Genomic DNA, 24,744 nt, shown 5'->3' on the forward strand with positions numbered 1-24,744 from the left:
TTAGGGTGTTAGATCCGTGAGCTTGACATAAATAAGTTATAAATCGATTGTCTTCATTCACTGTTGTTCTTAAGGCTTGCATCAAGTTAACCACTTAGTGCCTGATTCTAGGTTTAATCTATTCATCAAAAGTGTTATAGGTTGCTAGACATAACTTGAATGAGCATTGCATCCCAAATCAGCGAAAGTAGATATTAGGGTGTTTTGTGAACATATCGGACTTGATCTCTATTGCTTGCTGTCGCATCTTGATCCAAACGAGAGTTTAGGTATCAAGATCGATCAGCATAGAGAGCAGTACCACGACAGTGGACTGTTCTACTTGAGTGATCCGAGTTCTAGACTTGCTCTTAATTAAACTTGAATAATTGTTTCTCACACTTGTTTAACACCCGATCAAACCATCCTAGGGCAGTATTTTTAATTATCTGAATTCTTTACTTAATCTTGTTACTTGTTTCTCACGAAACCCTCAAATCTTAAAACCCCCATATTGTTTTAGCTTGATATTGATCTCATAAAGATAAAGTGTAATCGATGGTCTCTGTGGATTCGATCCTAAAGTGCTACATCGACATACCATTCGATTGTGGTAGTGTGCACATTAGGTTAATTGGTGTGCGTATACACGTAATATCAATTTGGCGCCGTTGCGACGGGACCAGATTTTTTTACCGCTACTTTTCGGTTTCATTTTAAGTCTAAGATATCTTACTCGCCTCTGTTTCTTTGTCACATGACCAGTAGACATACTCGGAGCAACGCACAAGGACCATTGCATCAGCTCACCAACGAAGAACTAGCGAGATTAGAACGTCAGAACCGTCAACTGCCTAGACCTACAAGCACCAACATGAGTGATCATCAGGATGATCTTACTGCTGCGTTTGCACTCATGCAACAACAGATGCAGCAGATGCAGCAAACTATCCAAGCGAACGCTGCAAACCAACGGAATGCACCGGAGGAAGTTGATCAGATTGGCCAAAGGAATCTCTTGCGTAATCTACCTGCTACGCGATCCGCCATCAACCCTCCACCTTGCACTAGACAAGACTTTGAGATCAAGCCCGCCTTGATAGGTCTGGTGCAGAGGAAGATCTTCAACGGACTTCCTGCAGAAATTCCGATGGACCACATTGAAAACTTTGAGAAGATGTGTGGGTTCACTAAGGCAAATGGAGTACCACCTGACTACATCAAGTGTACCCTGTTCCCTTTCTCTCTCGATGGTAAGGCTGCTCGCTGGCTAGATTCCCTACCCACTGGATCGCTCACCACATGGGAACAAGTCAGATCCGCTTTCTTGAGCCATTTCTACACGAAGTCAAAGACAGCAGCTCTGAGACAGAAGATCGCCACCTTTAAACAGCTGGTAGATGAGCCGTTCTGCGACGCATGGGAGCGATTCAACGTCTACCGCAGGGAGTGCCCACATCACGGTTTTGAAGAAGATTATCTAGTCGGAGTGTTCTACGATGGAGTAGGTTGGGAGTACAGGAATGCTTTAAACTCAGCCAGTAATGGAGATTTCATGACCCAATCCACTCAAGGCGCTTTCGCGCTGATTGAGAACATGGCCTCAAGCTCATCTGACAGCAACCGAGAGACTGACCGCACCCAAAAGGTGAACACCATCGACAATAGCAAAATAGATGAGCTCTCTGCCAAGGTCGATCAACTGATAAAGAGTAATCAGAACCATGTCTTCATCATGGAAGAATCCCCTCAGGATAAAGGAACCACATACACTACATCAGAAGCAGACCAGGCGACTGAGGACCATCATGAGGTTAGCTATGTGAATGGACAAGGATGGCAGTTCAAGAACTACCACCCGAACCCTAACGTGAGGAACAACCCCCACCTGTTCAACAACCCTAAACCCAATGGTAACGCAGAAAATGCTCAAGGCAATCAGGTTCAGAACAGTGGCTACCAACGGGGGTATGGAAATCAAGGAAGAACCTTTGTCCTCAGCCCAGCTCAGAATACTCAGTTCCACAACCATAAACAACCGACTAACCAGCAGCCTGCACAGCCTTCTCAAACTGCTCCACAGGACGAGATGAAGAGTCTTGCCAATATGATGAGCCAGCTGCTCCAAGGACAGCAGATCCAGGGAAAAGCACTGAATCAGGTCACAAACGACATCAATACCCGAATGAATCACATGTTCAATGACCTGAGTGCCAAATATGATAATGTCTCGAGCCATATGAGGCAGATGGATATTCAGATTGCTCAGACTGCTGAGAGTGTGAAGAGACAGCAAGGCACTCTTCCTGGAAAAACAGATAAAAATCCCAAGGAGTGCAATGCAGTCGCGCTTAGGAGTGGGAAGCAGTTAACTGATCTGGCACCCAAGAGATTCACAACAGCTGAAAAAGTGAAGCAGAAAGAGTCAGAACAACCACCTGTAACCGCACCAACATACGAGGAAGAAGCAGGGCTTCCTGCTAAACATACTCCGACCACTACAGAGCAGCCTACTGTGGTTGTTCGCCCAGCTGCAGAACCTGTTCCCACCCGTGACTATGTGCCTAAGGTTCCGTACCCTGTTCCTGCTAAGGCCACACGCAAGGACAAGGAGGAGATGAAATGTAGGTAGATGCTGGAAGACTTAACAGTCAGACTCCCTCTCATGAGTGCAATCCCGTTGATGCCATCCATGAGTAGCTTTGTGAAAGGACTGATTTCTGGAAAGATAACCGATGACAGTGAGTTCATGGTGGTCTCCAAAGAGTGCAGCGCTGTTCTCCAGAACAAAAGGATCAAGAAACTGGGTGATCCTGGAAAATTTGTCCTATCCATCCAAATAGGGAGAACAGTCTTCTCGTGTTCGCTAGTCAATATGGGATCAAGCATCAACCTCATGCCATACTCTGTAGCTAAGCGCCTTGGATTCACGGATTTCAAACCTACCAGGATGTCCCTAGTGTTTGCTGATCGATCAGTGAAATCTCCAGTCGGAATTATCGAGGATATCCAAGTTCTGGTTGGGAACACACTTGTCCCTGCCGTTTTCTTTGTTCTGGAACTCGAGGAAGAGTCAAAGGATCCTTGTGGGAACCGAAATTTGCACTGTCGATTTCTGTTTAAATAAGGAAACTAGGAAAACCCTAATTTCCCAGAGGACCCGGATATCTGCTAATTACCACACGTCAAGCAATCAGAACACGAGAATAACAACGATAAAGTATAATAAATCGAAAAGTGAGCAAAGAAGATCTTATTCCGAATTTGCGTATGAGCGTTTACAACAAGGTATAAGCCTGGGCTCGAGAGCTGTCGGCGAGATTCCTAGTTCTAGTAACCCTAAAACGGCTAAACCTAATTGAGTCGCAGCTTGAAATAACAAAAACGGAAAATTGCCTAAATTGCTCTAAGTGCTCAGTTTGCTCTCAAAAAAAGTTCTCTCCATTCTCCTCGCCTAGGACTCCATATATACTAGCTCCAAGGTCGGTTTACGCTTTTACTCTTCTGCCCTTAAGCCGTCATAGCATAAAAATGGAGATATTCCATTTTTCCCGATCTTCACAATTATCTTCAAAACTTCCGTATTTATCCGCGGAAACTTGACATTTATCCTTCCTTGTGGGCCAAGCGTAAACCATGCTGTGGTTTACGGGCTTTTGGTTAGGAAAATCGTAGGATGGGCCTCGAGTCGTGTTTTAGGTACCTTTGGGCCGTCTTCCGACTCGACACGTTTACTACGAATTTTCCGCGGTTTCTAATCCGCGAAGTTTGATCGATGAGTTAGAATAGCGGAAAACATGGACTGAGCTTGCTACGGTCTTGGGGAGATAGCATTCGAAGATTTGACGAGAATGCATGGATTGATGTCTATCGATGTTCGGAAGAGTTCAATCGCTACACAGCGACCGAACTTCGGCTCGAGCCCGGTCGCTATGTAGCGACCGAGCTTTGGCTTGAGCTCGGTCGCTACGTAGCGACCGAGCGGGACGATCGCTCGGTCGCTACGTAGCGACCGAGCTTTGGGTCGAGCTCGGTCGCTACGTAGCGACCGAGCTTTGGCTCGAGCTCGGTCGCTATGTAGCGATATAGCGGGACGAGCGCTTGGTCGCTACGTAGCGACCGAGCGGGACGATCGCTCGGTCGCTTCGTAGCGACCGAGCGGGAAAATCGTTCGGTCGCTACGTAGCGACCGAGCTTGGGCTCGAACTCGGTCGCTACGTAGCGACTGAGCGAGACGGACGCTCGGTCGCTACGTAGCGACCGAGCTTGGCTCGGGCTTGGTTGCTACATAGCGACCGGACGGGGTGTATGCACGGTAATTATGCAACGACCGAGCTTGGTTTGTTTGGTTTAAATCTCCAAGGATATTTCTTCGTAAAACTTCGTATTGGTTATTTTTTACGAAAGTTGTATCCTTCTTTTTACTATCTTTTTCGGAAATACGATCTCCAAGGATTTTCGGGTGGTAATTCTGTCGTAACCGTTTTTAACCCCAACAGTTAGCCCCCCAGCCCGTTAGGATCATGCGTCGTAGGGTCCTAGCGTGCGGTTAGGCATGTTTGGCAAGTTAGGCGTGTTGGATGGAATTATTATCCGAAAGTACGAGCTTGAATAGTAAATCCACATGCCTATAAGAAGGGAGGTAACTTGTTTCATAATTTTTTTCACTTTCTTGTCTTTCTCTAAGATCTTTCTTAAGAAAAACTTTCTATCTTTCTATCCACCCTTTTCTCTATTTTCTCAAAAGAAGTGTAAAGATGTCGAGCAAAAAAAAGATTGCGAAAAAGGGTCTTCGTCCGCGAGTGCTTATGAAGACCTCATATTCAATTCCGATGAGACGTCAAATCTGCGATCAAATCTGAGTTGTCGTCTCATATTCAGTTCGAAGTAAATATGAGTTGTCGTCTCATATTCAATTCCGATGAGACGTCAAATCTGTTGGTTCGTTTGTGATTTTCGTAAGAATTACCCATCTTTACGATTTTCGAGAACATTGAGATACGAACGGAGAGACATGGTTTAGGATCTCGTATCTTTTAGATATCATACCTTGAGATGTTTGAGACCAGAGCGTTGGGTTTAGGGCAAGACCTAGGTTTACTTTCGATTAAGGTTTGTGCGGTGACTAGCCGGCTATCGTTTTTCCTGTTTCGATTTCTTCCTGACTCGTACCGATTTAAAGTCCGCGATAGGTCCTCGGCTTATATGACTTGTATGGTACGAATCGAGCATCTTCTCAGAGTCAACTGGAAGTGCTAAACCAAAATTTCATATTTTTGTTGTAGCGCGCTTTTGTCCTTGTGCTAAACGTTTTGAAGATCAAAAGAGTGATCGAATTGCGTTTGTTTAAGACAGCTAGCGTGTTCGTCGGGGCCAATCGACGAACGGGGTGTAAGATTTTTGGTGGTCGCGTTCGGACAATTTGTTAGTATTGTCCTCGAATTTTAACTTTTGCGACGTCTCGCAGTTATTTCGAGGATTATACTTGTATTTTTGTGTGTTTGAAAGATGATAATTTTTACGATTTTTGGGCCTGATGAGGCCGCAGACAAGAGTTTTTAATGTTTTCAGGCGTGTCCCGAAAGTTTCTTTTGTGTTTTACTGAAGCGTAAACGTTTTCGATAAAAAGGACAACGTTATTGTAGTAAAAGTTTTTGAAGTTTCTAAAAACTCGATTACAATAATGGCGATTTTTCTAAGTGGGAGTATACCAGTATACGCACCCACTCCCCCCCCCCCCTTTTTAGAGAGGGGGATAGCTGAACTCATCTTTTGACGAGCTGCCTACGTACCCCTTTCGAGGATCAAGCCATCTCGTAGTTCTGTTTCATGCCGCGATTGTTCTTACTCGGCGGTAGATGCCGCGATGTCCGCCTTGACTGTGTCGATCGTGGCTGGGTCAACGCTATTTTCCGGATGTTCCGGTTGAGTTGTAGCGTGGGCTTCGGACTTGTGTCGAGCTTCGACGTTCGATGCGTTTGCGTCGGTAGACGACTTTAATTCGTCTTTTCTCGGGGCGCTTTTAGCCGAAGATTGATCTATCTTCGCGCATTTGCCGTTTGCAGTTGCAGAAGCCGTGATTTGCCTTAGCTTGTGCACTGCGAGGAAGCATAGCCGCGACTGTTTTTGGCATCCCCAGATGGCCGCGACTCCGGTTGGGGTTGGGAATTTGAGACCCAGGTGGTAGGTTGACGGAACTGCCTGCATGGCGTTGAGCCACGGGGTTCCCATGATCGCGTTGTAGATAGCGGGATGGTCGACTACCACGAACGCGACGATTTTTGTGATTTCCTTGGCCATGACTGGCAACTGGATCGATCCGAGAGTCATCAATACTTCGCCTGAAAAACCAGTGAGTGGTTTTGGCGTCGGAATTACTTCTCCGAGTTCGATGCTCATTCGCTTGAGAGTGTTGCGGAAGATTACGTTGACCGTGCTTCCCGTGTCGACGAGTACCCTTCCGACTTCTAAATCTCGTATGACGAGATCTATGACGAGCGGGTCGCAGTGAGGTTAATCGATACCGCCGGCTTCTTCCTTTGTGGAGGTGATCGAGCAATTTTGGCCATCTCGAGGAGGAGACCATGTAGGCCAATTTACACTCGACTCTGCCTTCCGTTGGTAAGCCTTGATGGCCGACACGGCATCGGCGCAGTATTATGATCCTCCGATGATCATATTGACTCTGCGACGATTGTTATCGTTCCCCTTGTCGTCCGGCCTCCTACCGTGTTTGACCCCAGGTTGGTTTCGTTGAGGGGATTTTTCAGCGGGCGGATTTCTGTCCGTCTTTGGAGGGCGATCAGAATCGAGGATGAGATCCTTGACGCTAGTTACTTCCGAGAGCTCTCCAGCGAGTAGCTTCGCGGCCAGTCTTGCTACCAAGACTTTGCAGTTGGTCGTGGAGTGTCCTCGGGATTGGTGGAACTCGCAGAAGGTGTTTTCGTCATACCCTTGATTGCGAGTCCATGTGTTGCCCGTGGTCCGGCCTTGATCCGAATTGATCGCATAGTTATGCGCCCCTTGGAGATCTTCCCCCTCGTGATGGACGTACTTGTCGTTACGAGAGTTCTTCTTTTTCCCTTTCGGATCCACGTCTTTCGAGGATGGTCTTGCCGCCTTATGTTTTTGTGATAAGACTTTAGTTTCTTCCTCGACTATGATGTAGTCCGTCGCTTTGTGGAGGGCGTCCTGGATCGTTCGCGGTTTGTCGAGAGTTATCCACTTTCTGAATTTTGACTTGTACCAGAGCGTCTTTCTCAGCGCGTCGATGGCCACTTTGTCGCTTATCCCGCTGACCTTGGACATTATCAGCTTGAACCGACTGATAAACTCGCGGAGGGGTTCGTCTTCCCTCTGGGAGAGACTCCAGAGGTCAACATCGGAAGTTTCTCTGTCTATGAATACAGAGTACTGTTTGAGAAATTCCGATGCGAGCTGTCGAAAACTCCCGATGGTGCTGCGACGAAGGCGTGCAAACCATTCGTGCGCTGCTCCTTCAAGATTTTCGACGAACAGGCGGCAATAGCCGGCATCTTTTTTGCCGTCCTTCAGTCTTACCCTTCCCATCGCGATGTGGAAAGCCTGAAGGTGCGCTTTTGGATCGGCCGTACCATCGTACTTTGGTACTTTGATTTTTCCCGGATCGGACACCCTCATGTCCGAAATGCGACTGGTAAAGGGGTCTTTCGAGCTCCTTCCAGCAGTCGATCGATCTCGGGGGCAGCACTAGTAGCATGATGGATTTGAGACTTTACGGCTCTCACTTCGGCCACAGTCTTGGTGATGTAGTCACGAAGATTGCGGATATCCGATGTCTCGTCAGTGGATTTCCGAGCTTGTCGGCGTTTACTGCGAGTGAGCTCGGTTTGCTTTTCAGCCAGCTCCCCTTGTTCGTTCCAATAGGCGATTTCCTCTTCTTCCGTCATTGGTTTTTCGAACGGGGATCCTTCCCAAGCGGATCGGCTTCTGGTCCTTCTTGGATGTCTGTCGACATCCTCGTCGGTGTCGTTGGAGACATCGCTAGGATCCAGGTCAATGTGTTCGGCTTCGTTATCCTCCGAGTCCTTTGCAGGGGGCGGAAGACTTTCAGGGTTCCCCTTTTCGATGGGAGATTTCTCGCTAGGGTTTTGACCGGAAGGTCGTTCCTGCGCGACTCCTGATCTGTCGAGTGGGGTAGCGAAGTCGAGCCTCTTTCCGCGGATTTTGGTGGTTCCGCGGGGACGGATTGCTTGGGTCCTTGCCGTCAAGGTTTCAACCTGTTTGGTCAAGGTATTCACGAGCTTATCATGTTCTTCCGACCTTTTCTCATAGGTGGCGAACATCTTTTTAAACTCCTCGAGCGTCGCGGCGTTGGCTTGTGCGTTGGCCGCGGATACGTCCGCTACTGGAGTGTGGAGATCGGTGCCTCTGCCTCCGTTAAGAGGAGTTTGCACGTTATCCGCGTCGTTAGTTGACATGTCTGATTGAGAGTGATGTGGCTTTTGCGGGTTAGATTGATCCGTATACCCCTCCTTCTAGCGCCAAACTGTGGGAACCGAAATTCGCACTGTCGATTTCCGTTTAAATAAGGAAACTAGGAAAACCCTAATTTCCCAGAGGACCCGAATATCTGCTAATTACCACACGTCAAGCAATCAGAACACGAGAATAACAACGATAAAGTATAATAAATCGAAAAGAGAGCAAAGAAGATCTTATTCTGAATTTGCGTATGAGCGTTTACAACAAGGTACAAGCCTGGGCTCGAGAGCTGTCGGCGAGATTCCTAGTTCTAGTAACCCTAAGACGGCTAAACCTAATTGAGTCGCACCTCGAAATAACAAAAACGGAAAATTGCCTAAATTGCTCTAAGTGCTAAGTTTGCTCTCAAAAAAAGTTATCTCCATGCTCCTCGCCTAGGACTCCTTATATACTAGTTCCAAGGTCGGTTTACGCTTTTACTCTTCTGCCCTTAAGCCGTCATAGCATAAAAATGGAGATATTCCATTTTTCCCGATCTTCACAATTATCTTCAAAACTTCCGTATTTATCCGCGGAAACTTGACATTTATCCTTCCTTGTGGGCCAAGCGTAAACCATGCTGTGGTTTACAGGCTTTTGGTTAGGAAAATCGTAGGATGGGCCTCGAGTCGTGTTTTAGGTACCTTTGGGCCGTCTTCCGACTCGACACGTTTACTACGAATTTTCCGCGGTTTCTAATCCGCGAAGTTTGATCGATGAGTTAGAATAGCGAAAAACATGGACTGAGCTTGCTACGGTCTTCGGGAGATAGCATTTGAAGATTTGACGAGAATGCATGGATTGATGTCTATCGATGTTCGGATGAGTTCAATCCCTACACAGCGACCAAACTTCGGCTCGAGCCCGGTCGCTACGTAGCGACCGTGCGGGACGAGCGCTCGGTCGCTACGTAGCGACCGAGCGGGACGAGTGCTCGGTCGCTACGTAGCGACCGAGCTTTGGCTTGAGCTCGGTCGCTACGTAGCGACCGAGTGGGACGATTGCTCGGTCGCTACGTAGCGACCGATCTTTAGGTCGAGCTCGGTCGCTACGTAGCGACCGAGCAGGACGGTCGCTCGGTCGCTACGTAGCGACCGAGCGGGACGGTCGCTCGGTCGCTACGTAGCGACCGAGTGGGACGATCCCTCGGTCGCTACGTAGCAACCGAGCGGGACAATCGCTCGGTCGCTACGTAGCGACTGAGCTTGGCCGAGCGGGACGAGCGCTCGGTCGCTACGTAGCGACCGAGTGAGACGGACGCTCGGTCGCTACGTACCGACCGAGCTTGGCTCGGGCTTGGTTGCTACATAGCGACCGGACGGCGTGTATGCGCGGTAATTATGCAACGACCGAGCTTGGTTTGTTTGGTTTAAATCTCCAAGGATACTTCTTCGTAAAAACTTCGTATTGGTTAATTTTTACGAAAGTTGTATCCTTCTTTTTACTATCTCTTTCGGAAATACGATCTCCGAGGATTTTCGGGTGGTAATTCCGTCGTAACCGTTTTTAACCCCAACAATCCTCTGATCCTAGGCAGACCATTCCTATGCACTGTCAGAGCTATCATAGATGTGCGACAAGGAAAAATCGACCTCCACCTAGGAGACATTGTGATGAGGTTCGAGATGAATCAGATGCTCAAGAAACCTATGCTGGATGGACAAACCTTCACTGTCCAAGAGGAGGGCGATCCGCTGGAACCGAGTGATCAGATGATTGAGGAGATTCTTACAGATGATCTGCTGGAACTAGCCTTGACTAGAGCTGAAGCAGAACAGAATGTCCAGAACATCGACGCTGATGGGTACGCTAAGATGTTGGACTCCGCCAGAACCATTGAAAGATTAGTAGCATATCTCAGTCTGGGGGAGAACAATGCCTCAGACTCATCGAGCTCGCCTGTTCCACCAAGTCGGAACAATGACCCGTGGAGTGAATCCAAAGCTCCAAAAGTCGAGCTCAAAACACTCCCTAAGGGGCTCAGGTACGCATTTCTTGGACCAAATTCTACATACCCAGTAATCGTGAATGCTGACATGAACAATGCTGAAACTGCTCTTCTCCTATGCGAACTTAGGAAATATCGAAAGGCACTAGGATATTCTCTAGCTGATATACCTGGCATTTCACCTGATCTGTGCATGCATAGAATACACCTAGAAGATGAATCAATGACTTCTGTAGAACATCAGAGGAGGTTAAACCCAAATCTGAAAGATGTTGTAAAGAAAGAGATAATGAAACTTCTAGAAGCTGGTGTAATCTATGCGATCTCTGATAGTAAGTGGGTTAGTCCTGTTCATGTAGTGCCTAAGAAAATAGGGATCACTGTTATAACAAATGAAAAGAATGAATTAATCCCTACTAGAACAGTAACTGGTCATCGCATGTGCATTGATTTCCGTAAATTGAATGCTGCGACTCGCAAGGATCACTTTCCACTCCCCTTCATTGATCAAATGCTTGAAAGATTGGCTAACCACCCTTACTATTGCTTTATAGATGGTTATTCAGGTTTTTTTCAGATTCCCATCCACCCAGACGATCAAGAAAAGACGACGTTCACATGTCCTTACGGAACATACGCCTACAGGAGGATGCCTTTCGGGCTGTCCAATGCTCCAGCGACCTTTCAACGCTGCATGATGTCAATTTTCACTGATCTAATTGAAGACATAATGGAGGTTTTCATGGACGATTTCAGCGTCTATGGAAGCTCCTTTAGTGTCTGTTTGTCAAACTTGTGCAGGGTTCTGAAGCGATGCGAGGAGAAGCATCTCGTGCTTAATTGGGAAAAATGCCATTTCATGGTCAAAGATGGGATTGTTCTAGGACATAAGATTTCAGAAAAAGGCATCGAAGTGGACAAGGCAAAGATCGATATCATGATGAGTCTGCAGCCCCCAACTTCAGTGAGGGGAATAAAAAGCTTTTTGGGACATGCTGGTTTTTACAGAAGATTCATCCAGGACTTCTCGAGAATCGCAAGACCACTCACTAGACTGCTCTGCAAGGAAACAAAGTTCAATTTCGACAGAGAGTCGACAGCGAGTGCTTAGCTTCATTTCACACGATCAAGGGAGCTCTAGTCAGTGCACTGGTTGTCCAACCCCCAGACTGGGACCTCCCTTTCGAGATCATGACAGACGCAAGTGACTTTGCAGTGGGAGCAGTGCTTGGCCAGCGGAAGGATAAGAAGCTCCATGTGATATACTACGCGAGCAAGACACTGGATGAAGCTCAATGTAGGTATGCTACCACAGAGAAGGAACTCCTGGCCATCGTCTATGCTTTTAAGAAGTTCCGATCATATCTAGTTGGGTCTAAGGTGATAGTCCACACGGATCATGCAGCTCTCAAGTACCTGCTCACGAAAAAGATGCCAAACCGCGGCTCCTGAGATGGATTCTCCTCCTTCAAGAATTTGACCTGGAAATAAGAGACAAGAAGGGGGTAGAAAATGGAGTAGCGGACCACCTTTCCAGAATGAAAATAAACGATGATACTGTGATTGACGAAGAACAACCAGTGGAACATGTAAGTGCGATTGGTCTTTGCTATTCGGAACAACCAATGCGCATGGAAACAGCTTGTTCTTCACAACCAGAGCAGTTTGTCGCAGCAATCCAGAAGCAACATCCTGATCTACCGTGGTTTGCTGAGATTGCAAATTTCTTAGCTGCTGAAAAGGAGCCTCAGAAGTTCACAGGGAACAAGAAGAGAAAATTCTTAAGAGAGGCAAGGCACTACTTTTGGGATGAGCCTTACCTATACCGACAATGCAAGGATGGGATCTTCAGATGATGCGTTCCAGAGGCTGAAATTCCAGGGATCCTACAACACTGCCACAGATCTTCCTACGCTGGACACTTCGCCACATTCAAAACAGTCTCCAAAATTCTCCAAGCGGGATTCTGGTGGCCAACAATGTTCAGAGATGCTCACGCCTTCATATCCAGATGCAATGCATGCCAGCGAATGGGCAGTATCAGCAAAAGGAATGAGATGCCTCAGAATTACATATTGGAAGTTGAGGTGTTCGACTGCTGGGGAATAGATTTTATGGGACCTTTCCCACCTTCTCACAAGAACGAGTACATCCTGGTTGCAGTTGACTATGTCTCCAAGTGGGTAGAAGCGATTGCTAGTCCAACCAACGACGCACGAGTTGTAACCAAGATGTTCACCTCCATCATCTTTCCAAGATTTGGAGTACCTAGAGTGGTTATCAGCGATGGTGGAACTCACTTCATCAACAGAGTGTTCCAAGGATTACTGAGCAAGAACGGCGTGAAACACAAGGTTGCAACCGCCTACCATCCCCAAACGAGTGGCCAAGTGGAAATTTCCAACACAGAGATCAAGAACATTCTGCAGAAAACAGTCAATACCACGCGTAAGGATTGGTCCATCAAACTTGACGACGCTCTCTGGGCCTACAGAACAGCCTATAAAACCCCATTAGGGACCACTCCCTATCATCTGGTCTATGGCAAGGCATGTCACCTAACTGTGGAGCTAGAGTATAAGGCAGCTTGGGCTGTTAAGCTGCTTAACTTCGATATCATACCTGCCAAGGAGAGGCGAACAATTCAAATCCATGAGTTGGAGGAGATTAGGCATCTGGCCTATGAGAGCTCCAAAATCTACAAAGAAAAAACAAAAGCATTCCATGACAAACGGATCATCAGCAGAAGCTTTGCTCCAAATGATCAGGTCTTACTCTTCAACTCAAGGATTAAGCTGTTCCCAGGAAAGCTAAAATCCAGATGGTCAGGACCTTTCACCATCAAGGAGGTTCGCCCCTATGGAGCTGTCGTGTTGCTGGACACACGAGGAGGAGAATTTGTTGTTAATGGTCAGCGCCTCAAGCCTTACCTTGCTGATACAACAATCGCTGCAGGTGTAGAAATACCCTTAAGCGATCCCCTTCAAGCCTAATCGGCTCACAAAAGTCAAGCTAGTGACTGAAAAGAAGCGCTTGGAGGGAGGCAACCCACTGGTGAGTGTAAATATTTCTTTTATTAAAAAAAAAAAAAAAAACTAACTTGCAGGAAGAAAATCAAGAGAATCGAGCACTTCTCAGGAGAACACTCCAGCGCTTGTTCCACAGATTATTCCCAGGTAAGTGCTCGAACAAAAAAAAAAAAAAAAAAAAGGGGGAAATGACCTATTTAAGGCCCACTAACTTTACCCTCCCCCCCCCCCCCCCCCTTTTATCTCTAGCGTCGCAAACCAACCTCAAAGAACCCTAAATCGAAAATTTCATTTCCTATTCTTCTTCATCGATTTTGTTCTAATCTCTTGGATCCTCTAGAGATCGGTTGGGTTTTGCAGGAATCATCAATCAACTCAAGGTAACCGCTCAGATACTCTTCCCCTTCGCACATCCAATCCGCGAATTGAAAGTGTCCCCTCGGATTCTCTCATCCCTTTTGTTGCAAGATTTGATCTTGGATTGTAGCTATCGATATCACACTTGCTACTTGGGTCGAAATTTTGTTTGATTATAAGGGATAAACAATTTCATTGTTAGAATTTCTTGAGTAGTTGCAGTTGTGATAGGACAAAGTGTTAACCCTAAGAACTTGAGGGTTGTTCAGAAATAGATGGACTTGGGCAAAATTTTCGAGATTGGAATGTCACATCGTTTCTAGAACAACCATTGGGCAGTGCTAATTTGAACATCGATTTCGTTTTGCAGATGCCTCCAAGAACAAGGATTCCGAAAGCACTCAAGGCCTCTCGCGGAGCAGCCACTCCTTCTCGTTCCGCGAATGTTCCATCCACCTATCCATGGCCGAACAAAGCTGAGGGTCAACCGATCAACATCAATGACCCACTACTACTTGACTACAATTGTGAGGGGTGGGACAAGGAGTCCGCAGCGAGGTACAACAGGCTTCTCGCAGCAGAGATCTTGCCCACACGATTTGCTCACGCGGAGACCTTAGCTGTTCTCGGCCTCGAGTCTGACGTCTTCGAGACGCTCGACGTCATGGGCCTCGCTCCTCTCTGCTACCAAGCCCAAGTTCTCTATCCAGATTTGGTTCGGCAAGTGCTCGCAACAGCTCAGATCACTTACCAGAACCCAACCGCGCCAACGTACGAGAACTGCTCCTTCTCCTTCATGGCTGACGGCAAGTTCTGCTCCATCTCTCTCCACGATCTAAACGAACTACTCGAGATCGCAGACACGCCAAGAGAGGTCTCCGTTGAGAAAAAGTTTGCGCCAACAAACGCCTTTTCGGATCTCATTGTGACAGGGAAGTTCACTTCTCGCAAGGCTTATCAATCACAAATCCGAAACCCCACTCTGCGTATCATTTCCAAGATCGTCTCGAACATCCTCTTCGCAAAGGAACTCACCTCCAAGGTCACAAACGGGGAGCTGAAGGTTCTATACACAGGGCTCGAGGATGAGATCCGTAGAGACAGAGTCATACCGATTCAGGCTGTGAAGACTAACCCTGGATTCCTTCTCATCTCGATGCTCTCTGAGCGCAAGGATTCCTTGCTCCGAACAGAAGACAAGAAAGACTGCTGCGGCAGTGTTCTCACACCCTTGTTCAAACACTTCAACATCAACCTGGATTCCTACACGGTTGTTCCTGAGCTTGAGGACATCGACACCGCTTACTTGATCACATGCCACATCCTGCGCGATGAGAGCAAATACAAGTTCGCAGACAAGGACGGGAACACTCTCTACTGCAAGCTCCCTCTTCCCGGGTTAACAGACTTCACAACCTTGGAAAACATAGTGTTCCTGCCCGACGCAGAACACTTGTGCGACGACCCACGTGCGCCAGTTCCAGATGACAATGCGGCCAGGGATGATGTGGAGGATATCGCTCCACCTGCTGATAGTGCTTATGACCTGGAGGACCTCACGGATGTTACTGATGATCACGCCTACAGACGTTGGATGGTGGACTCTCTGAAGAAAAACAACAGCCTCATGAAGAGGATCCTCAGAGCACTCACTGGAGGCTGCATCGGAAGTCAGGATGAGCAGACGACACAGGGAGCAAGGCGCCCAGGCAAAGAACCAGCGGGCACTTCAACTGGAGAATAGAGACTTCTGAGGAACAGGAGAACAGCCGGCCACTCCAGCAGCGGCGATTCAGACTGAGTCCGAACGGACTATTCCTATTCCCTTGTTTTATCCATCAAAACTATTTATTTCCTTGCTATTTGTTTCTGTTTGGTGTGTTTTAGCCTCCTCCGATTTATTTTCACAGCCAGGGATGGTGTGAAGTAAGTCTGGGGGAGAAACTCTGCACGATTTCCATGTTTTTATTGAGGCAGTCCCTAGGATCGAGTCAGTCCAGTCAAACTTATTGTGGTAATCAGGACCTTATTTTGTGATGATTTCTTAACCACCTCGTGCTTTAACCTTCTTATTCAGTGACCTTAGCAGTGATGAAAGACCCACACATGGACCTGGAACACCCTGACTTATCTGATTTGACACTCCGGAAGTTCTCCACCGATCAGGTTACACTGGGTAGACTCAACTCCACTATATCTGAACCTAATCTGGACTTTAATTCTTTTTGTCATGGGCACTAGATCAGGGAAACGAGACCTATACTCAGGACTTCTTATCCTTTATATCCATCTTGCTGTTCCTGAGTAGCTAGCTCATCTTTAGCTAGTTCCCACCTTGTACCTTAGCCTTCATTCCAACTTCAGGCATTTGTTTTTCAGTGTTATATGTGCAGATATGTGCAAAAAGGTTGGAGAGGAAAGGATCAACGCAGCCTCTTACTCGTTACTGCTACAGAAATTCAATCAGAAGGGAGAACAAGCAGATCAAGGGAGCAACTGCTCCATGACCAATGAATCGTGCAAGTAGAGCAGAATGATGCGAATCAGATCCACCAGTGGCCTCCTTAACATCACATGTTACCTCCTTCTTCGTCACCTCAACATCTATTTTAATGCTGTGCATCAAAAAAAAAAGAAGTTATTTTACCTTTCATTTTTAGCATTTGACGATGGAGAAGGAGATAAATTCAAGGGAACACGAGCCACTGGGAAAGTCAAGAAAGAGTTTAGGGTAATTTTCAGAGAACATAGAAGGGGGTTCCCAGTAAGTGTGTGTGGTCCTAATCTACTGCTTGTATGGTTCAGAGATTTGTGGTAAGAGTATGGTTGCTGAGAATAAGCGAGTTCCCACACTTTCAAACTTTTCTCCCTGTTCTTGATACTTGCCTTGTTCTAGGACAAACAAGGATCTAAGTCTGGGGGAATTGATATATGGTGTTTTTCACATCATTGTATAGGTGTTTTCGTATTGATTCGAGTCCTTAATCCGTGTCAGTCTAGTCCTTTTTGATCTTTTACAGGTCTGGAGTTGGTAGAAGAATGAAGAGAGGGTGCTTGAAGAGAAGCTGTCCTTTTGGAGTATTTTGCGGAGAACACTCAAGACGAACAGTCCCGAGACTGTTCTCAAGCAGAACAAGCAGACGGAGTGATCCCGAGGTTGTTCCCGACAAATAAGGAAGCTTCAATTTTTGGGAATTAAGGCCCTGTTGCCCTAATATCTTTTCTACCTATTGGCGCCTCCATATAAAAGACGCCACCTATCCTATTTTATTTCTTACGCTAGTTTTTACAAGAGAACTATTAGCTTTTGCGATCTGCAACTTGTAAGGGAGAAGAATCCATTCTCTCATAGAGAAGACCATCTGAACCCTTTGTTTACTACTCTTATTATTATGCAGTTTCATTCAGGATCTATGTTTTTGATTGCTTGCATCATGATTGAGTAGTGATCTAGCTCGCCTAGGGTTTTTAGGGTGTTGAAATATGAGCTAAACATAGATAAGCTATTCTTGATTATTCTTCATCCATACTATTCTTAAGGCTTCCATTAATCTGATCACTTAATGTTAGATCCTAAGTTTATCGCCTAGCTAACCGCTTAGGAGATAGCTTGACATGTATTGAATGAGCTTAGTATCCCTAATCAGCGAAAGTAGATATTAGGGAAGTAAGTGAACTGATCGGACCTGATCTCTAAGGCTTGCAGTCGTTTCTCATCTCAACGACAGTTAGATGATGGGATCGACCAGCAAATAGATCATCACCACGACAGTGGGGTGTAATAACCCTCACGAGCCAGTTAATTTTTGGTCGAGAAAAACTCCGCTCGACCAGTTTGGAGTTGGTCGATCAGATTTAAAAATAAAGTCGACCCGGTGAATTAATACCTCGACGGGACTGTCTTGTGGTCGAAAGGCCTCTCATTGATAGTTCTGGTAGAGTGTTAATAATGTTGGTCGAATTTTATTTAAGCTAGGCAAGCTTAGTTGAAAGCAAGACGAGATTCGAAGGATGAGAAATTTTAGTCGAAAACTGTCCGAAATTGTCGTTAAGTTTCTTAACTAAATTCCGACCAGTCTAATACCTTCACCAGCTATTCTTCTTGCTTTCTCAGTAAATCAGTCATATGAGCTGCACCTACCTGCTTGCTTGCTTCACTAAAGTCACATGAAAGTCACAAGCTGGTTGCTTGTTTAATAAAAACAAAATAATCTTTCTTCAAAGGAGGGAAAGGACATCAACTTGCTTTGGTTTAAGTAAACCCTCACCTGAAGCAACTTCTTATGTTATAAAACACCATCTTCTCTCCTCTGGACGTTCATAACCTGCAAGAAAAACCAGAGAAAAATTCAGAGAGAAAGAGAGAAAGAAGAGAGAAAAATTTGTGAGAAAAACTAGTTGAAAAATTCAGAAACAAATTCAGAGAAGAGAATTGAGCATGGACAAACCTTTCTCACCATCCTGTGACTTTATCCAGTGTGTTCTGGTGTGGTTAAGAGCTGAAGGTTTGGTGTCCAAGAGTTTAGAATCACCCATATTCTTCAGCCTTTGATTTTGATCGGTAAGATGGTTGTGGATCAGTTTCTGTGAGAAGTTTTGTTGGTTTGCCTACACTGGAGATAAATTCTGAATAAATCCAACCATGTATTCTTGTGGTGTTGATCAGGTTAATTTGTGGTTAGCTTGAAGAGAGACAACCAGTCAAGTTTAATTAGTTGAGTAAAACCGGTAAGCTTCAGCTTCTTGATTCAGCCATGTTTTGATGAGAACCAATTGCTGTATGTTGGTTAACCTGTCAGGATCAGTTGTCTAAGGTCTTGTTCTCTTCAGTCTTGGTTGGTTTATGATTTAATCAGTCTCATAGAACCAGTAGACGAACTGATAAGAATTATGGGAATTAAACCGAACTGATTTTATCTTGTTTAGAACTGAATTGAGCTGAGTATGTTCTGATGTGATCTGAGCCGAGCTGTCTATGGTCTAAAATTGTCTTGAACTGATGTCGTCTGAGTATAACCGAGTTAAGCTGTTGGGAACTGATTAGAACCGGAGTTAGCTGAGCATGAACAAAGCTGATATGAACCGACTTAAATTGTTAAAGCCTGAACCGAGCTGAACACGGTATCAATCTGTCTTGAACCGAACTGATATGAGAGAACTGAACTGAAATGTTATGAACTGAGTTGAGTTTCTTCTTGAGCCAGACTAGTGAACCTTATGTTCCAACTGTTATGTTTTGAATTCAGATGGCCAAGGAGAGTATTCGGATCAGCCGGATCCTTGTGATGGTTCTGAACCGAGAGTGATCCAGAAGTGAAGTGTTATTAGCTTGAGCTCGAGTCTAGTCTTCCTTAGCCAATCTCATGGATTTAAAGGTGAGTCTAGATAGATGATGAATGAATTATGAATGAGTATGCATGATTGCATATTGAATATAGTTGATTAATTAAGAATTAATCATGAATTAATTAAGGGATAATCATTGATTAATTAAGGATTAATCATGGATTAATTAAGGAGTAATTATGGCTGATTGATTAAGTATTATCCCTTGATCTATATTTATATATGAAGTATTTATCTAGTTTAAATACTTAAGAATTAATAAGAATAATTCTTTGTTATCCCGAGCCTTAGTACTTGTTCTCAAGTACTAATCTATAAGTATTCTATTAATAAGTGTGAATCATGTGAAGTCTTATTGTATACTCACTCTCCCAAAAGTCCCGCATTGCCGTGAATTGGTTGTGGGAACCGAAATTCGCACTGTCGATTTCCGTTTAAATAAGGAAACTAAGAAAACCCTAGTTTCCCAGAGGACCCGGATATCTGTTAATTACCACACGTCAAGCAATCAGAACACGAGAATAACAACGATAAAGATAAGAAATCGAAAAGAGAGCAAAGTAGATCTTATTCCGAATCTGCGTATGAGCGTTACAACAAGGTATAAGCCTGGGCTCGAGAGCTGTCGGCGAGATTCCTAGTTCTAGCAATCCTAAGACGGCTAAACCTAATTGAGTCGCAGCTCGAAATAACAAAAACGGAAAGTTGCCTAAATCGCTCTAAGTGCTAAGTTTGCTCTGAAAAAGTTCCTCCTTCTGCTCCTCGCCTAGGACTCCTTATATACTAGCTCCAAGGTCGGTTTACGTTTTTACTCTTCTGCCCTTAAGCCGTCATAGCAAAAAATGGAGATATTCCATTTTTCCCGATCTTCACAATTATCTTCAAAACTTCCGTATTTATCCGCGGAAACTTGACATTTATCCTTCCTCGTGGGCCAAGCGTGAACCATGCTGTGGTTCACGGGCTTTTGATTAGGAAAAATCGTAGGATGGGCCTCGAGTCGTGTTTTAGGTCCCTTTGGGCCGTCTTCCGACTCGACACGTTTACTACGAGTTTTCCGCGGTTTCTAATCGAAGTTTTGATCGATGGATTCAGAATAGCGGGAAACATGGACTGAGCTTGCCACGGTCTTCGGGAGATAGCATTCGAAGGTTTGACGTGAATGCAAGGACTGGTGTCGTATCGCTGTTCGGAAAGGTTCAATCGCTACACCGCGACCGATCTTTGGCTCGAGCCCGGTCGCTACGTAGCGACCGAGCGGGACGATCGCTCGGTCGCTACGTAGCGACCGAGCTTTGGCTCGAGCTCGGTCGCTACGTAGCGACCGAGCGGGACGATCGCTCGGTCGCTACGTAGCGACCGAGCTTTGGCTCGAGCTCGGTCGCTACGTAGCGACCGAGCGGGACGATCGCTCGGTCGTTACGTAGCGACCGAGCTTTGGCTCGAGCTCGGTCGCTACGTAGCGACCGAGCGGGACGATCGCTCGGTCGCTACGTAGCGACCGAGCTTGGCTCGAGCTCGGTCGCTACGTAGCGACCGAGCGGGACGATCGCTCGGTCGCTACGTAGCGACCGAGCTTTGGCTCGAGCTCGGTCGCTACGTAGCGACCGAGCGGGACGATCGCTCGGTCGCTACGTAGCGACCGAGCTTTGGCTCGAGCTCGGTCGCTACGTAGCGACCGAGCGGGACGATCGCTCGGTCGCTACGTAGCGACCGAGCTTTGGCTCGAGCTCGGTCGCTACGTAGCGACCGAGCGGGACGATCGCTCGGTCGCTACGTAGCGACCGAGCTTTGGCTCGAGCTCGGTCGCTACGTAGCGACCGAGCGGGACGATCGCTCGGTCGCTACGTAGCGACCGAGCTTTGGCTCGAGCTCGGTCGCTACGTAGCGACCGAGCGGGACGATCGCTCGGTCGCTACGTAGCGACCGAGCTTGGCTCGCTACGTAGCGACCGAGCTTTGGCCCGAGCTCGGTCGCTACGTAGCGACCAAGCGGGACGATTGCTCGGTCGCTATGTAGCGACCGAGCTTGGCTGAGCTTGGTTGCTACGTTGCGACCGAACTTGGCTCGGGTTTGGTTTGAATCTCAAAGGATACTTCTTCGTAAAAACCTCGTATAGGTTATTTTTACGAAAATTACATCCCTTCTTTTACTAACTCTTTCGGAAATACGATCTCCGAGGATTTTCGGGTGGTAATTCCGTCGTGACCGTTTTTGACCCCAACAGTTAGCCCCCCAGCCCGTTAGGATCATGCATCGTAGGATCCTAGCGTGCGGTTAGGCATGTTTGGCAAGTTAGGCGTGATGGGCGGAATCAATATCCGAAAGTCCGAGCTTGAATAGTAAATCCTCATGTCTTATAAGAAGAGAGGTAACTTGTTCCATAACTTTTTCACTTTCTTGTTTTTCTCTAAGATCTTTAAAAAACTTTCTATCTTTCTTTCCACCCTTTTCCTCTATTCTCTCAAGAGAAGTGCAAAGATGTCGAGCAAGAAAAAGATTGCGAAAAAAGGGTCTTCGTCCGCGAGCCCTTACGAAGAGCTCATCGTTCCGAAGATGGAGTTCGTGCCTCACTCGGTGCATCCTGCCGAGAACGAGGCATGGTGGGTTGCTCATTATGGCTCGTTGACCCCTCCCAAGGAGAAGCCATTCCCGATCCTGGTCCATCGTGGAGTCGAGGAAGAGGATGCAAGCAGGACTACCGACGAGTTTCTCGCGATGATGCGGTCGTTCTACCACATCTCGGATGCCGTGGAGTTCCGGGTTCCCTGCCGCGGGGAATGTGCTAACAACCCCCCGGAGGGTTACTTTACTTGTTATGAGGCGTTCATAGTGCGTTGTCGCCTCTGGTTCCCCATACCCGAAATTCTCGTCCGAGTGTTGGACCGTTTCGAAGTTGCGATAAGTCAGTTGACACCCCTTGCCATTCAACACCTTATTGGGATCTCGGTCCTAAGCTATGAGCATGGCCTTTCCCTCTCCGTCGATCATTATGAAGCGCTTTTGAGGCTTCAACTTGTCACGGATTCGGATAAGCATAGGTTTGTCCCTCGGAAATTTATGTCGGTGGTTAAGAAGTTCATTTCAAACTTCAACTCGTGGAAGAAGTTCTTTTTCTTTGTTCGTTTGGACGCTGCGTCCGTCGAAGAGAGTTGCATTCCACTGTTCCGAAGGTTGCCGAACAATCGTCCTTTCATCAATCCTCTTGCTCCGTTCCCCGAAGATATCATTTCGGTGAGGGATCTTCTCAGGAATGGTCCCTTCTTCTGGACTTCTTTTACGCCGAAGAGGGTTCGGAAGGCACTGAGATTCGTGCAACCCGGTCCCGCTCTGGATGCGGACACGGGAAACGACTCCGAACCCGACGACCAGAATCCTGTCGAAGCTCCGACAGCTGTGCCGGAGTCGAGCTCTTGGAAGGGAAAAGATGTCGATCTCGGCGACATAGAGTTTTCGATGGACGACTCTATGCTTCCAGGATGGGATCCGAACCTTGCTTACGGCGACGGGAGCGGTTCGAGCGAGGCTCCTATTCCGGATTTCGATGATTTCTTTGCTGGGCTGCCATCGGGTTTCGATGCTCCTCCTCCTACGAAAGAATCGGCGAGGCCGAGAGTCGTTGCGGAAGGATCTCGCATCATCAATGGGGTTAGTTTTTTTTTTTTTTTTTTTATTATCCTATGTATGGATTTGTAACACGCCCATCGAATTTGCAGGGCCTGAGCTTGCTGGGCTCGGCCATCGAGGCGGGTCATAGAGAAGCCATGGTCTACCGTTTTAAAGCGGAGAAAGCGGAGCGGGATCTTGCTCGCGTGCAAGGCGAGATGCTGGAGCGAGAGGCACAGCTTACTCGCGATCATGCGCGGGCTGTTCGTAGAGCGGAGAGGAAAGGCAAAAGAGAAATCGTTGAGGTGATGAAGACTCGCGCATCTCAGTTCCAGGTTGAATACGGGAACCTTAAGAATGCCTTTACCTCGGTGGGCGACTTTCGCGAGTGCCGTGGTTCGGTCGGAGGTCTTTGGCGGACGCAAGCCGACGACTATGTGTTCGAAGAGGAGATGAGCTTGATGAAGAGTGGGATGAGTGACCGTGCCCACGCTGAGGCGCTTATCCCTCCGATCGACGAGAGGATTCAAGGGTTCTGGGATTCCATCCCGGTTTCTCCTGATACCGTGGAGGTCCCGATTGATTTTCACGATGGTGGCGAGGAAGTGGATCGTCCTGCGGATGCGTTTGGTGCTTCGTTGTCCGGGGACTTCGACTTTGGAGTATGAGGGGTGGATCAGTTATCCTTGTTTTCGGCCGAATGTGGCCCTTTGAATTTGGATTTCGTTTAGGCCAAGATGGCCGTATTTGTATTTCCGGGACTGGCCGTTGGTGGCTTTGAATCCCTTGCCGCTTTTACGCGGTTTATTTATATGATAAATGTTTTGTTTCAAGTTTTTCCTGAGTAAGGTTGAAGTAAATACGAGTTGTCGTCTCGTATGTAGTTCTAATTAGACGTTCAATCTGTTGGTTCGTTCGTGATTTTCGTAAAAATTTATCTGTCTTTACGATTTTCGAGAACATTGAGATACGAACGGAGAGGCATGGTTTATGATCTCGTATCTTTTAGATATCATGCCTTGAGATGTTTGAGACCAGAGCGTTGGGTTTAGGGCAAGACCTAGGTTTACTTTCGGTTAAGGTTTGTGCGGTGACTAGCCGGCTATCGTTTTTCCTGTTGCGATTTCTTCCTGACTCGCACCGGTTTAAAGTCCGCGATATGTTCTCGGCTTATATGACTTGTATGGTACGAGTCGAGCATCTTCTCAGAGTAAACTGGAAGTGCTAAACCAAAATTTCGGATTTTTGTTGTAGCGCGCTTTTGTCCTTGTGCTGGACGTTTTTAAAGATCAAAAGAGTGATCGGATTGCGTTTGTTTAAGACGGCTGGCGTGTTCGTCGGGGCCAATCGACGAACGGGGTGTAAGGTTTTTGGTGGTCGCGTTTGGACAATTTGTTTAGCATCGTCCTCGAATTTTAACTTTTTGCGACGTCTCGCAGTTATTTTCGAGGATTATGCGTGCATTTTTGCGTGTTTGAGAGGTGATACGTTTTTTGGGCCGGATGAGGCCGCAGACGAGTGTAAACTGAAGCGTAGGCGTTTTCGATAAAAAGACAGTGTATATTGTAAAATTTTTTATGTTTTTAGAAACTCGATTACAATAATGGCGATTGTGGGAGTATATGAGTATACGCACCCACTCCCAAACTCGATTACAATAATGGCGATTGTGGGAGTATATGAGTATACGCACCCACTCCCCCCCTTTTTAGAGAGGGGGATAGCTGAACTCGTCTTTTGACAAGCTGCCTACGTACCCCTTTCGAGGATCAAGCCATCTCGTAGTTCTGTTTCATGCCGCGAGTGTTCTTACTCAGCGGTTGGTGTCGCGATGTCCGCCTTGACCGTGTCGATCGTGGCTGGGTCGACGCTATTTTCCGGATGTTCCGGTTGAGTTGTCGCGTGGGCTTCGGGTTTATTTCGAGCTTCGACATCCGATGCGTTTGCGTTGACAGATGATTTTACTTCGTCGTGGTG

At 46.8% G+C, this 24,744-nt stretch overlaps 1 protein-coding gene and 1 non-coding gene across 2 annotated transcripts; one reads left to right on the forward strand and one right to left on the reverse strand.

The window, feature by feature from the left end:
* Nucleotides 1–1,339: 1,339 nt before the first annotated feature.
* On the reverse strand, nucleotides 1,340–1,446 carry LOC117126952. The gene has a single exon (XR_004449713.1). It is a non-coding gene; the product is annotated as a small nucleolar RNA R71 (small nucleolar RNA).
* A 1,165-nt stretch (nucleotides 1,447–2,611) lies between these two features.
* Nucleotides 2,612–3,437, forward strand: LOC103848395. Its single transcript, XM_009125311.2, has 2 exons — nucleotides 2,612–3,065; nucleotides 3,415–3,437. Exons 1-2 carry the CDS (start codon nucleotides 2,612–2,614, stop codon nucleotides 3,435–3,437), a joined length of 477 nt encoding a protein of 158 aa, XP_009123559.2.
* Nucleotides 3,438–24,744: the final 21,307 nt, after the last annotated feature.

Source organism: Brassica rapa, chromosome A07 (assembly GCF_000309985.2).
Source record: "Brassica rapa cultivar Chiifu-401-42 chromosome A07, CAAS_Brap_v3.01, whole genome shotgun sequence".
Classification (NCBI taxonomy): Eukaryota; Viridiplantae; Streptophyta; class Magnoliopsida; order Brassicales; family Brassicaceae; genus Brassica; species Brassica rapa.

What these genes read in the sequence shown, in the direction of transcription:
- LOC103848395 (XM_009125311.2), top strand. Translation starts at nt 2,612, where the DNA reads ATGCTGGAAGACTTAACAGTCAGACTCCCTCTCATGAGTGCAATCCCG. An exon ending in GGAAGAGTCAAAGGATCCTT is followed by an intron (nt 3,066 to 3,414) that starts GTGGGAACCGAA and finishes TCTCAAAAAAAG; the next exon opens with TTCTCTCCATTCTCCTCGCC.